General features: G+C 42.4%; 1 protein-coding gene and 1 long non-coding RNA gene across 6 annotated transcripts in view; one reads left to right on the top strand and one right to left on the bottom strand.

Moving 5' to 3' along the window:
• The window catches only part of LOC137441900 (uncharacterized), a 26,762-nt gene extending 17,913 nt beyond the window's left edge, over window positions 1-8,849 (bottom strand). Inside the window, exons 1-4 of one of the 2 annotated variants that reach the window (XR_010987521.1) lie at window positions 8,738-8,849; window positions 7,877-7,954; window positions 7,564-7,717; window positions 6,171-6,254 (exon numbers count right to left, since the gene is read on the bottom strand). This is a non-coding gene — a long non-coding RNA (uncharacterized lncRNA). The remainder of the gene's footprint in view (window positions 1-6,170; window positions 6,255-7,563; window positions 7,718-7,876; window positions 7,955-8,737) is intronic. The other variant, XR_010987520.1, reaches the window with a different exon arrangement.
• The window catches only part of LOC137441898 (dual specificity protein phosphatase 13B-like), a 17,694-nt gene extending 3,542 nt beyond the window's left edge, over window positions 1-14,152 (top strand). Inside the window, exons 1-5 of one of the 4 annotated variants that reach the window (XM_068139867.1) lie at window positions 3,862-4,301; window positions 10,115-10,433; window positions 11,305-11,512; window positions 12,561-12,781; window positions 13,896-14,152. In XM_068139867.1, coding sequence (XP_067995968.1) covers window positions 10,409-10,433; window positions 11,305-11,512; window positions 12,561-12,781; window positions 13,896-14,122 — 681 coding nt within the window. In that variant the 5' untranslated portion in view covers window positions 3,862-4,301; window positions 10,115-10,408 and the 3' untranslated portion in view covers window positions 14,123-14,152. Of the gene's footprint in view, window positions 1-3,861; window positions 4,302-10,114; window positions 10,434-11,304; window positions 11,513-12,560; window positions 12,782-13,895 lie in introns of those variants that run through there. The other 3 variants (XM_068139869.1, XM_068139871.1, XM_068139870.1) reach the window with 3 other exon arrangements.
• Window positions 14,153-14,235: the final 83 nt, after the last annotated feature.

The following is a 14,235-nucleotide window of genomic DNA, read 5'->3' as shown; positions in this document are numbered from 1 at the left end:
AGCAGGCTCAGTATTGTGCAAACATCCCCATGATCAAAGAAACCAAAATTCCACCAGTGGCACCAGCCACTGAGCCACATTCTAATTCCACTGATAACCACAGAATCAATCTGGGAACAAAGTCTTTTTTACCAAAAGAAGCAGTGTAAGAATCAATACCTTAAAAAGCTAGGTAGATGTCCCTGCCCAGGTGACAAGCATTCATATCATCAATTCTTCATCATCAAAAGATGAAAGTTTTTGGGTTTTTGTTTTCTTCTTCTTCAGTCTTGATCCCTTTCATCCTTCTCCCTGCTGCCACTGTGAAATGAATCTTGGCTCATAGTGGTAAATGTATTCTCAGCCTGGAAGGCAAATGCTATTTGGTGCCCATGTTATATAATGTGATATTTAGTAATGGATATTGTGGACACCTTATTCATAAAACAGGTGGAAAAAGGTGCTGAACTCTGTCATTCTCTATCAGCCCAGAGCAGAATCTAGCAGAAGAGAGAGTGATTCTTTCCCCTGTATTATCTTCCAGCCTTTGGCTTTCCATAGACTGGCTACTTCACAAATCTCATGATGCTTTTAATTAACTGCAGACTGGACAGAAGGGCTGGTCCTTGTACAAAACTCCTTAATTGTCTCCCCTGCAGCTACTGACAAGGACCCTCCCCCCATCAGAACCAGGGCCATTAGCTCAGGCTGAGAGGACAGAAAGGACTGGAAGAATGACACATAGGTGAGAAAACTGCCAGAGGAAGGGACATTTTCATTGTCTTGACTCCTTTTCTATGACTAGGAGAACTGGGAAAGAGAACAGAAACATATTTGGAAAGAGAGAGAATAAAAGACTAAAGTAATCACTCTCCTTTTTTTTTATATTGCATTATATCTTGAACTGGTTTGTGCAACAGATTTTGACAGTGGAGCAAAACTAGGACAAACTGTACTGTGCATAAGGAAAAGGAACACTGGAAACCTGCATGAGAAATGATACAGTGTAGATAATTTAATATATACACCAGGTAAATACCAACTTAATTCATCCAGTCCATTTCCCATTTTTCTTGCACCCAGCCAGTGCAGTTTCTTGTGTATCAGTTACAGCTCCCTTTAAATTCCAGTCATGACCATACTGTGGATTTTCAAATAATTTTAGATTGCTTTCTTCTGCCATCTCCTGGCAATAAGAAAAATCACAGTGTTTCAGGAACAGCTGTGCCAGTCCAAGGCAAGGGTTGTCAGTAAAGGCAGCGTGTAATTAGATCAGTTGGCTTAACTGGAAAATAATATAGCCCTTCTTGGATATTTAAAAGCTAGCCTAATTATTCCAGCTCTAGCAGTAGTTCAGTGGTTATGTCAGAGCAAAGTGTCTGTTTTGTAGGCCTTGCTTTTCTGTGTGCATCAAAGGAGAGTTTTGTAATGTTTGAGGCTTTGTCATTTTATAACAGGGCTTCATCGAGTGCACCCTAAATATTTTGGAGAGGGTCCTTTTTGCCAATTCTGATTTCAGATCTTCACAGTTCCTTGATAAAAGTCATCTTTGTTTCCTCTGAATGCACAGGAAGATCTTGTCTGATAGGCATATAAAGATTTTCCTTCTACTACAACAACTCTTTCTGTCTGATCTCTCAATTTTAGCACCACAAATCATGCCAAAACACCTTGCATTACTTACTTAATTCGAAACCAAAACATGTTTGGTATTTTGTTAAAAAGGTATATAAGATTTCTAGAAGACAAAATTTTGGTTCCTGAACCTTTGATTCCTAATTTTTTTTCCTCTTGTCCTCTTGTCCTGAAATGACACAGAAGGTCTTTGTAAATGACTACTTGTGCTCCCACTCTCCTGTCACAATAGCTTTTCCCATGAAGCTGTCATAAAAATATGAAAATTATATATGATGATGTAAAAAAAAATCCAGAAGGAGAAAATACCAATATTTTCAATATTTTCCCTTAAAATAAACTAGAAATTCAGAGCCAGTAAGAAAAACTAATCACAGAATTCCAGCCTGCATAGAGAACGTAAATAAAAGCTGTTCAAAGCTTTGTTCATTTTCACTAGCACCAGCAAAAATGACTGCTTGGGATTCCTGGCTTTGGAGAGAAATGATGTTAATGCTATTTATAGCTCATTACCACTGTACCTGAGAAGCTTGCAGTCCTTAATGTATTCCTGCTCACAGCAATTTCCTCAAGCAGAGGACAGCCTTCCCAGTGTTGTGCTGGAGGCACTAGGGTTTGCTTTGGGAAAATGGACTGTTACATTTGCAGCCTGTTCCCAAACTATTATAAACTGCCTGCAGCAGCCATAACCTCCAGTAAGACTGCACCACTCCCTGCTACCTGTGCCTGACTCTCTCTCTTGGAGCCATGAACTGTGAGCTGCTGCTCTGCTGAAGGCTTTTTCTTCCTCCCTCCATCACCCTATCAGCTTTGACATTGATCTACAGCCCATGCCAGGCCTCAGGAAACAGCATCAGAAAAAGAACAGCATAATACCTGTCAAGGTAATTGTGAAAAGACCTTCCAAAAACTTGCCAGCATGTAACAAACCTTGCTCCATCTATGCCTGACCAATTGCAAGAATCAGGTAGCATCAACATGGTATCTGGGAAGTAGGCAGCATGGTACTGCCAGCTCCTCACAGAGAGAGCACAGCAGAGCCTGGTGGGGAAACTCCTTCCTGCCAGCCAACAATTGGCAGGACAAACTCTCTCAGTTACCCTGAGACTGGACACACCATAGTGCAGCAAACATGTTCCCACAGCCCTTGGCCCCTCATACATCACAGCGTGAAGAGGTGGCTGCACATGCCACTTTACCCTGCCCCCTGATTTGGGCATCTCCCTGGTTTGCTCTGGTTTACCTGGTACCCCAATACTGGGGAGGAGCAACAGGAAAACTACCCCCAATTTTATTTTTTGAAATTCAAGATAAGAGATGAGGAGCAAATATTAACCAAATACATAATAAATTGCAAGACAAAGTGGACCTCAGTGTTAGGTATTAATCTCTCCTCTTAGCTGTTCTCATGCACCTCATCAATGGTCAATTTCTTCATAACATGCAATCATATTATTTAGAAGATGACTCAATCAAAAAACAAATAATGATTTTAAAGTCAGCAATTAAAAATATTTAAAGAAAAACCATTCCATTCTGCCCCAACAAAGCCAAGAACGTCCCTTGAAAGCTCTACAATATTCCTGTAAAAAACACTAAGTGCCAAAATAGACCTTTCACTGTTGAGTTTAGAAGTCTTTTTGCTCTTGATTACACTACAAAGAGGTTGTACAGCTTTTTCACCCTTAGAAAAGGTAGTACCTCTTAAGCAAGGCAAGGCAAGGAAAGCACTTCATGCGTAAGTTAAAAGTGCAGGGAGATACAGACTGCTCAGATACCCCTGCCAAATGACTGAGGAATATCAAAACCCCTCTGCTCTACTCTACTCAGATATTCTGAAACCTTCCAAGCTTGACAGGATTGCCAATTTTGTATTGACAGCAGCAGTCAGATAAAAATCATTTGAGAAGTAAATCAAGAAGAAAAACACACTCTCCCCAACCCCCAGCTTTAATCCACAGTCACACAAATCCATACTGCTTGCCGAAGGGCAAGTGCTTTTGAGCCTCTTTTAATAGCAATACATTAACACCCTTGTTTGTCTTTTATGAAGTTTGCAAGGTATTTCCCTCACCCCCTCCCCTAAGAATTTGGTCTCTTCAACAACATTTTTATTAGAACTAACCATAACTTACACCTATTGACCGGCTGTGACAGGGATGAAATGTCAGCACAGCACTGGCTGTGGCAGCACTCACTGAACTGTTATCAGTATCAAGGTCATTTTGTTTTTCTTGCTCTCACTGGAGCTCCTCTGCCCTCAGGGCACATGCTGCCCAAGGAAGATTTCTGTCTAAGCTCCTCACAAGCCACAGCCTCTCTGCTCCATTACTGGTGTTATATAAGATTAGAGTGAAGTTTCTACTATTAGAAGCCGTTAGCTGCATGGTGATTGTGTGCTCTTCTGATTATGGAATATAGCACAGTTATGGCTGCTGGCAGCAGGACTTAAAACTACAGCTACTTTAGTTCAGGGAGAAGCATGTGTATATGTCGGGGGAGTGTTAATTTAAGGCTGTGGTACCGTGGTCAGGAGTGCCCCAGAAAAGACTTTAAAGGGAAAAGATCATCCTAAACTTGACAGATACCGACGGAAGAGTTGAAGTTATTGTAAGAGCCTGTGGAGGGCAGCGCTGCCTTGCTGGGGATGGTGCATCGTGAATAGCTCAGAGATGCCAGCTGCTAAGGTAATACTTTTTATTTATTTATTTATTTTAATCTGAAAGCTGCAGATGTAAAAGCTGCTGTCCTGCCATGGCCATAGCCTGTCACTTCAAGCAGGATTCCCCATTTTTACACCTGACACCCTCATTTTACAAGCATCCTTTCCTGCAGCATTAGCCCTGTGCTTAGACAGTTGCCTCTTTCTCTGTTGTGTGGCTCTGAAATGGAAAGGCTAGGGAAGGCAGGGTGGGACTAGGGGACTGGAGCCAGCATGGAGATTCTCCTCTCTTGAAAAGGGAGGGTCTTGGGGAAATATGTGCAGAACTGTTATAATGCAAAGGAAAGGAAATGCTCTCCTGGAGCACTTCCATGAGCTAGCAATAAACCAGAAGGGCACAGGTGAAGCTGCTCTGACAAGCCTGAATCCTTCTGGCAAGGCCATGAGCCTGAGTCTGCAAACTCTGCCTCTTTTTGGGGCTTGCCTTGTCCAAAGACAGTGGGGGTTGTGTGACCTGGGATGGGACCGCTGGAAGCAGCTGTGTGAGAGCAAGCAGTGGGAGGCCTCACTGGGGCTTCCCACCTCAATCAGGAGCCCATCTGAGCTGAGACTCATGAACTTCATCTCCACCTGTGCCCCCATGACTTCACACTTTGGCTGTGACCTGCCTCACCACAGTGGACTCTCTTGGCTGTCCAAACCCCTGACTGAGGCTGGTTACCCTCACCATCCCAGCCCTTGAAACAGTCTTGTATGTTCATGCCATTCCCAGGTGCACACAGCTCCTGTGGGGCAGCAGTAGATTGTCCCTGCCCTACAGCAGCCCCTCCAGCCCCACAGGCAGACTTGGGCCAGGAGAGCTCATGGAGGAAAGAACCTTTTGCTCTCTAGACCAGCAGACATCGGCACCTTCCAGCTCAGTTTGAGGGAGTCGGGGTCCCCACTGTAAATGTACAAGGCTGAATATGAATGGAGATGTCAGATGGGAGACCAAGAAGCAAAGAAGTGTGAAGACAGATTTTCTTCCACCCAGTAAAACACACATAGGATGAGGGGCATCTGCAGCCTGAGCTGAGGGAGTAGCGGTGGAGCAGGTTTGCAGGGCTGCTCCCACTCCTTCCCAACACTGTGGTTAAAGAAAGGGCTGTTTTCCAGAGCCCTCAATTTGGCATTTTCCCCGTTCTCTTAAAAACTGAACCAAACAGGGCTTTAATTGTACATTCTGCTTTTCTCTTCTCTCCAGAATAATGGCAATGGCATTAATACAGTGCTGCATTGAACACGTATGCACACTGAGGCTGAGGGACCAATTCTGCTTTCCATTATTCAGGGGCACTGCCTCTGGTGAGGTAGATCAGGGTTTAAACAGTGAGCAGGAACAATGAACTTCTACTGTTCCCTGCTGTTTAAGTGTGGGTGAAATAAAAGGCCATAATATATGATGCAGTCAGCCAAGAAAGCAATATTGGTCTGCTATGTGCATGGCCTGCACTGAGACGAGTCCAGGATCTCATTTCTAAATTCCCATAGGTGCCTCATTTAAACCATCAGCCATAACCTGCTTCTCATTTTCAATACCACTTGGTATTAGAGCTGCAGTGAACTGCTGGTGAGAGATTCTAATTCCTGCAAACAAGCCCCTGTAGGCTTGCAAGGAAAACAGAGAGTTCCCCTCTTGGTTGCCTGCTAGGTTCCCATCTGGCTGTTTTAACTTTGCTATTGCTTTTAAATGTGCCTGTTTCTGCACAAGAGGCTTTCAGCTCTACCTCAAGAGACTCCTGGGTTCTCTTAGCGTCAGATTCTGACCAAAATGTAGAGACACAGATTGGTTCTTCTTAACAGAAAGGAAGATCAGATTTCATATTATGGTATCTGAAAGATTAATTCCACTTACATGATGATCTTCCACTGAACCACAATTTCTTTCCATCTGGAATTTTCCATCAGGAGGACAAGGAGTCACAGTGTTAAGCACTACCTGAGAGAAAAGAGGAAGAAGTGTCAAAGATGAGTGCATAGAAAAAAGAAAAAAAAAAATAGAGTAGACAGCAATTTCAAATGCACCAAGAGGTTTTGGGTTGGGTGTTGTTATTTTGGTTTTGGTGGGGTTTTTTCACATGAACTATTATGATCTCATGCTTTGGAATTTGGAACCATATCATTTGTCAGGTTTTGATTCCGGGAATTTAGGATATTTGGCTGCAAGAGCTTTCTATATCATGTTATTGTTAGCTTGTGTTCACGTTATTGTGGTAACCACAGGTCCAGCCAAGAGCAGTGACCTGCAGTGCTTGCAGCTATCCATAATATCATATAAGACCTTGTTATTGAAAGACACCTGTTTCCATCTGAGCTATCATCACAACCACAAGCAGAGCTGTGTTGCCAGCTAGGAAGATGCTAGCAAAAGGGATAGAGGAAAGGTGACTTGGAGCCCAGTTAATGCTCTGACACAGACCCTGTTAGAACTTCAGATAGTAATTTAATCTCTCTACAGCTCAGCTGGGTCTTTAGGACATAAGGCAAGAATTATGGGAAAACGGCAAGAGGCTTTGCCCCAATTACAAAGCTGAAAATTAGGGCTAGGCAAATATGTGGCTGCTCAGCTAATTTGGGCTGATTTTTAGTGAAACAAAACATGTTTTTCTGAAGCCACTTCATCTTGTTTTAATATTTTTTTTAAAAATTATGCAATGCTAAAGTAAAATCCCAAAACAAAAGTAACTTTGAATAGAAAGATGGAAATGGTTTGGGTTTTTTTTAAATACAATACTACAATATTGGAGTGTTTGCTTTCTTATTTAGTACTTTGCTGAGCTTTTTTTCAAATGGAATCTGCAAATGCAACAGCTCATTCAAGTCAGTAGGGGTTGTGTAGGCTTTTTTAAAATTTTCTTTGTCAGAAAAATCTTCAATAGAAAATGACAATTGTGTCCAGTGTAGAAATTTAAAACAAAAGCAGAACAACAAAAGAAACACCAAGGATAGGAAAAGGGGGAAAAAAAAAAGAAAAAGAAAATAAAAGCTAAAAGGAAAATGGAAAAAGGGAAAAAAGGAAATAAAAAAGGAAAGGGGAAAAAAGAGAAAGGGAAAAAAGGGGAAAGGGGAAAAAAGAGGAAAGGGGAAAAAAGAGGAAAGGGGAAAAAAGAGGAAAAGGGGAAAAAAGAGGAAAAGGGGAAAGAGGAGAAGAGGGGAAAGGGGAAGATGAAAGCAAGAGGGGGGGGGGGAAAGGAAAGAAAACTAAAGAAAACCTAAAGAAGCAAAACAACAAAAAACCCAAACAAAACCTCAAAACCTTGGTGTAGACGAGGTCCTGGAATGTCCAAGTCCCTTGGGAACTGCACCCAGCTACATGCAAGTAGCACTCACAGCCCTTCGTGGGTGCTCCCCGTACCTCTGCAATACTGGCTCCGTAGCTTGTATCTCAGGCTCGCTCATTGCCTGCCAGGGAAATCCAAGTCTTGTGACATCAAAGAGTGACTCAGGCTTCACAGCTCAGCCATGGAGCCAAGCAAGCCCCAGCCATCTGGAGTGCACCCCAGCACTCTGGCGTTAGGGAATCTATGCATAATGGCAAAATAGCTTTAAAGTTTGTGCTACCTTTTATTCTTCCAAGGAAGTAAGGAGGTTGTTATATCTGCGTTGCTCTTGAAATCACTGTCCAGTCTCAAATTTCTCCTGTGGGCAGGAATAATCTAATGAGATGATCTTTAGGTACTTCCAGGATACAGTTTAAAAGAAAAGTAATCCTATCCAACATGCATGGTCTAGATGTCTGCAGAAAACGTTAGTGACCTTGTCAGACAGGCATTACCTGGTCTTCTGCCCTCCCACAGTCACTGGCTCTTCCCAACTAGAGCAGCTTCTGGGAGCCACCCAGAAGAAGAATCTAATCTGTGACAGCATGTTTGCTAGCTTTGCAGTATCATAAGATAGAAAGGGTATGAAGGGAAAACCCTCAGGAAAGTCCCTGGCCTTCAATTAAAAAGTTCATATTACTTTCCTCATTAGTCCAGTCATCTGGAATTGCTATTTCCCAGCTCACCCTGAAGACTCCACAGAGCAATTCAATTTCAAGGCCAGCACAGGGCAGGACAGAGTGGTGTGCCTGGGAGAAGCTGTGCTCCATGTTGACATGAGGAGCTCATTTGTCTGGCATTAAGTCACATGAAGCAAACAATGTTGATGCGCTTCTGGGAAAGAGGTTCACTGTATAAGAGGGAGCTCTATTGCAAGGCACTTCCCTGGCTGCAAAGGCTAGAGCCACCTGCTAAATTTCACCAGTACCAAAACTATGCAGTGCTTGGAGAACCTCCTAAAAATCAGATCTTGAACAAGAGACCTCACTATGTAATTCTCTTTGCCAGTCATCTCCATTTTTGCAACTAGCTGACAGACTACAACAGAAGTTTAAAGTGGTAGGGACTAGGAGAACTGAAAGTTTAATATCTACCTGCTTACCTCCACAATTTCAGCCTTTAAACATCTGCAGCAACTGAGAGTCAGCTACACTCCTTGAAAATGAGCTTGTGGTCTTATGAATCTCCTGATGTAGAAGCGGTATTATCTTTTTCTTGATTTCTTTTTACTGCTTCAGCTTAATGTTCTGTGTCGGTGAAAGTACAAACAGGTCATCATGATGATGCTGGCAGTAGCTCTTGAGCACAGTGCATAACTTCTGCAAAGCAGTAAAACTTGTAGGACAATGCACAATATCTTTTTCTGTGCTGTTCTTCATGCTAGTCTGTGCTGGGATTGCACAACATACTCCTTTACCAAAGCTTGTGATGTTATGCTATCTGCCCTGAAAAATTTGTAAGCTTTTATCCCTTTATTGCTCTTTGCTTGTCTGCAGTTCTTTTCCTTCATTGTTGAAAGTAAAATCAGTCAGCTCTTTTCCCCATCTCTTCCATCATTTTTACTGTACTTTTCATATTTTGCTTATTAAGTAGTTACCCTAGGGAGCCTTCCTTTTCACTGGAACATACAAAAAAGCTATAATTGCTCTTAACATTTGTGGGGAGGAGGAGGGAGAAAGGGGCAGAGAAGCAAATGTAGGCTGAGGTCACAGAAATAGATGTGAAGTGTTCCATAATATGCCTTGTCTCATTTCTACTTGCTTTCTGCTTATTCCTCAAAAGAGCCTACACTGCAAAGAAAAACAAACATGAATGTTTGGACGAAGTTGTGGGTTTAGCAGCAACATCCATCTGGGGCTGCTGTGGGGCAACAGACAGCATACATGTCCCATCTGCACTTGTTTTCTGTAATTGCTGAGAAAATAAAGTAACTCTAGATTTAGGCTTTCAGGCTGGAGCGCCTCTCCTATGAGGACAGACTGAGGGAGTTGGGGCTATTCAGTCTGGAGAACAGAAGGCTCTGAGGAGACCTAATTGTAGCCTTCCAGTATCTTAAGGGGGCCCTCAAGAAGGCTCGAGAGGGACTTTTTAGTGTGTCAGGGAGTGATAGGACTAGGGGGAATGGAAAAAAAACAATAGAAATGGGTAGATTCAGATTGGATATTAGGAAGAAGTTCTTCACCATGAGGGTGGTGACACACTGGAACAGATTGCCCAGGGAGGTGGTAGAAGCCCCATCCCTGGAGGTTTTTAAGGACAAGCTGGATGTGGCTCTGGGCAACCTGATCTAGTGTGAGGTGTCCCTGCCCATGGCAGGGGGATTGGAACTGGATGATCCTTGAGGTCCCTTCCAACCCTAACAATTCTGTGATTCTATGATTCTATAAGGCTGATGCCACAATGGAATAAACACTGGTCACCCCATTTTAAGAAGAGTTCTGGTGTGGCTCCATATTAATTATTACTTTAATACCAACAGGCAACCAAACAAAGTTCATCAGTGTTTTCTGGGGGCAAGAACAGCAATCCATGATAATGACATTCTGGTAGAAGAAATGCTCTTGAAGTCTCAGAGAAGGGACTGCTTGGATATCTTTGAATGCTTGCTCTCAGCTGAGCTCTGTCAGACTGGATGGGCTGGACTGAGCTTCCTGGGCCTAAATTACAAACAGCATTGCAAAAGGGATACCCATATTCCACTGCATGATCTGTGAGGGAGCAAAATACTCCTAAACAAGATTTTCAACTTCAGCAACAAAGCCAGAGCTTTATTATGCTCTTTTTTTCTCACATCCCAGGTAAGTGCCCTACCCCTTAGACAAGAGAAATTGCCTCTCTCTAGAAGAAAACAGCTATCACATTATTTATAAAAAGTAGAACAGCTCCCAGAGGAAACACTAAGAGAGACAGACACGAGTATACCAGTGTTCAGGATATTCACCTAAGAGAGAGAAAAACTAGTTCCAATTCTCTCTACTCCTAGTTATATACATACACACATATATAGATATGTACACACACATGTGAAAATCTGTCCATATGTCTACTTGTATCTACATGAATGTGTATACATGTGTTTAAATGCATCCCTAGAAGTGAAATAAAACTGTGTGCACATACATTTTACGTATGTATGTATACATACATGCTATATGTCTTGAGTACACATCCGAAGATTCCACCTTGGCCCTACAAGCTTTGTAAGTATAAGTCAGTCCCATGATTCATTCTTTCAGAAACGTCTATGTTTGGAACCAGAGTCACACATACACAACCACTTCAGTAACTCTCCAACATTAAGTCCTGGAGCTTTTCCACGTACACTCATTAGCACTACAGAAACAGAACATCAGTAACAGAAATAATACTTGCAACTACAAGATTCAGCCATGCTGCATTCCGGTGGCACAGGATGTTCTTTTTCAGCAATGCTACTTGACAAGAAATTAAATCATATTGTCTTATGCTGTTGCTTTCTCAGGAGATAAATTACATGCCTGCAGAGGCCTACCACAGTCAGTCCTGCTCTCTGGATGCTTTTAGCAACACCTGCAGGCCCTGCTGTACACATTAGTTGTAATAATGTAATTCTATTTGGAGGGTAATGAACAGGACTACTTTCTAGGGAATATTATTTCTGTATGAAAATTTCCTCTTCTTTTATTTCAGAAAATCCATCTCTAATATATCCAGAGTGCGTGCAAAAGAGAAGTGAGATGCCTCACACCAGAGACTCTTCATCTCCAAGTAGTAGTGCAGGGAGCAGATCTTCCTATGAAACACCAGCACTATCAGACCTCCAGAAGCTCTTTTGGTTCAGAGGAGGATCTGATAATCATGTGGATGAAGTCTGGCCAAATATTTACCTAGGAGATGCGTAAGAACATTTGTCCTATCATTAAGCTGTTATTGATCCCTGAGAGGAAGAGGAAGGGGTGTGGTATGTTGGGGATAAGCTTTTGGGAATACTTTTGTTATATAGTCTTTCAAAACTGATAACATAAGGATTTTGAATATCATGAAAAACATGACATACAAAACAGTAGTAACTTACTCATAAGCCTGTCTGAGTTGGGTTTTCTATATTCTGTGAACTATAGTGGATTTGGCAGGGTAAGAATAATTTGTATTGTAGACAAAAGTCCTTAAAAAAAACCCTCCATCCCAGATTGGTGTCAACTCTGAGGAAGCAGACAAACACAGCAGCTTTCACACTCAAATAAGAATAGCAGGATCAAGAGTCATGATGGAGGAGGACCCAAATTAATTATACAGTAGAGATTTTGCCAGTCCAATTCTAATCTTTCTTCCAAAATGAAAATATCAAACAGGAGTTTCTATGCAAATCTCATTCTTCTATTTATTGCCAATTTTTTCTATTTTGATTGCTGCAGATTGTATAGTTCATTTTCCCCAACTCCTCCTCCTCCTCCTGATGCATCAGTTAAAGATCACAGTTTTGTGGAATAACTTCAGTCCCAGTTTATGGTGGGAAGCAGTGAGAACATGGCTGGTGTGCATGATGTAGCCACCTCATGAACCTGGAACAAGGTGTTGATGCATCTGTGTGGGTACTTGCCCTTGTGACCCATGCACATCCAGCCCCAGAACTTGCTAAACAACTATTTATGGGAAAACATTGATCACTTTATACAGTAAGCCATGTTTCCTGGGATAAATTGCTGGGAAGCATTTGCTTAACTAGCAGTATCCCGCTGGCAAGACTGTGCTCTTGCTGTTTTCCACAACAGCATACCACATTTTTCATGTGCAAAGCCACTATGGACTTCTTCAAATTTGCTACTCTGTAAGCAGGATGCAGTTCCTGCATCCTTCCCTAGAAGAAGCAGGCACTAACTTTAAACTGTGCTATTTTAGTAAAATGTTAGGAGGGTTGCCAACAAGCCGTTCATGTCTTTCAACAGGTGGGCTGCTAGGAGCAAAACTACTCTTCAAAGCCTCAACATTACTCATATCCTTAATGCAGCAGATGGGCCATATAGCATCAACACAGGAGCCAAATATTACAAAGATCTGCAAATAGAGTACTATGGAGTAGAAGCATTTGATGATCCTTCCTTTGATTTAAGTATCTTCTTCTATGATGCTGCCAATTTCATAGGCAAAGCCTTAAACACTTCAGGAGGTAAGAGGGAGGCAAAGAGAAGCTTTGGGAGGAAGTTTTGACACAAGCCAAATGGCTTCTCCTGGCAGTAGAAGGCAGACAGCAAAGCTGGGATTCACCATATGGTTTGAGAAGGCACATGCAAAACCACCATACAAAGGACAGGACAAGGGTGCCTATGCCACACACTGCAGGGAAGGTGGCCACAGCCAGGTCCCTGGGAGCTGGGGAAGGCTGTCTGCCCCAGGCCCAGCGTGGTGGGTGCAAGGGCCAACTCTAGGAGCAAAGTGAGAGGGAAGGGCAGAAGTTATGAAACTGCAGATGCTCCCTCACATATCCACCCTGCAGGAACTGACAGGATCCATGTGCCTACACACACACCTTGCACACTGGCATGGGCTCCAGCCCAGCAATCCTGTGCAGCATACAGCAGCCCTGCTCCCAGTGCATTCAGCTGGGAGCAGTGGCACTTCAGTGTGGGCTTAAATGCTTCACATGCTTAAGTGCTTCACAGAATTGGAGCTTTGTTCAGACTGTCTATTAAGCTAGAGAGGCAGTAGAACTTAATGAACTAAGTCAAAAACTACGAGCCTGACCCACAGGCTGCTGAATTTTTGTCAGCAGAGTTGGGATTATGGCCTAGTTATCATAATTTCCATTTGTTCCAGAGTTTGCTCTGACTCTGACTGGCTGCAAGATCTGCTGCTTTCACTGGAGTGTTTTATTAAATCCCTAGTTATAGCTCACACTGGACTGCTGAGATACAGTAAATTATGAGTCCATTTTTACAGGCAGACTATCCTACAGAGTTTATGGGACTTGTCAGTGATCACAGTCAGTACTGGGATAAAGTTTTCTGCCAAAACTGTTGTGTGTTTTTTTTTTCCTTTTCCACAGAAAACTATACTAATCATAAAAAGCTTTTCCTTCCCTAGAAAATTTTAACTATTTTAATCTGAGGCCTAAGTTAGATGCATGAGGTCAGTATGAAATACCTCCTTCTCTGAGCTGTATCCCTGAAAACATGAGTATTTACTGTCACTGGTATTTTCTCAACTTGTTTCTAGTAGTTCTTGTCCTCCTTGTGTGTTTGTTACTTTATAAATACTAAAGCCCTGCCTCTTTCATTTTGCAGGTAAGGTGTTTGTTCATTGTGCCATGGGGGTGAGCCGCTCTGCATCTTTAGTGCTTGCCTTTTTAATGATCCATGAAAATATGACGCTTGTGGATGCTCTGAAAACAGTGAGCGCTCACAGAGACATCTGCCCAAATTCAGGGTTCCTTAGCCAGCTCCGGGACCTGGACATTAAACTAAATGAAGAAAAGAAAGGAACCAGAGCATCTGCTACAAAAGAGTCATAAGACAGTATTGCTGAAATAAAGAGGACAAAATATAATCGAGTTTCCTGTATCTGTTTTAAATTAATTGCATCTTTAAATTAAGGACAAACATTTATGATACACTTGAATGTGTA

This window comes from Melanerpes formicivorus, unplaced genomic scaffold (genome assembly GCF_026170545.1).
Source record: "Melanerpes formicivorus ecotype bairdi unplaced genomic scaffold, bMelFor1.0.p_v2 SCAF_6, whole genome shotgun sequence".
Taxonomy (NCBI): domain Eukaryota; kingdom Metazoa; phylum Chordata; class Aves; order Piciformes; family Picidae; genus Melanerpes; species Melanerpes formicivorus.
Note: the sequence above shows the minus strand (reverse complement) of the source record. Positions and strands in the feature narration are given on the sequence as shown.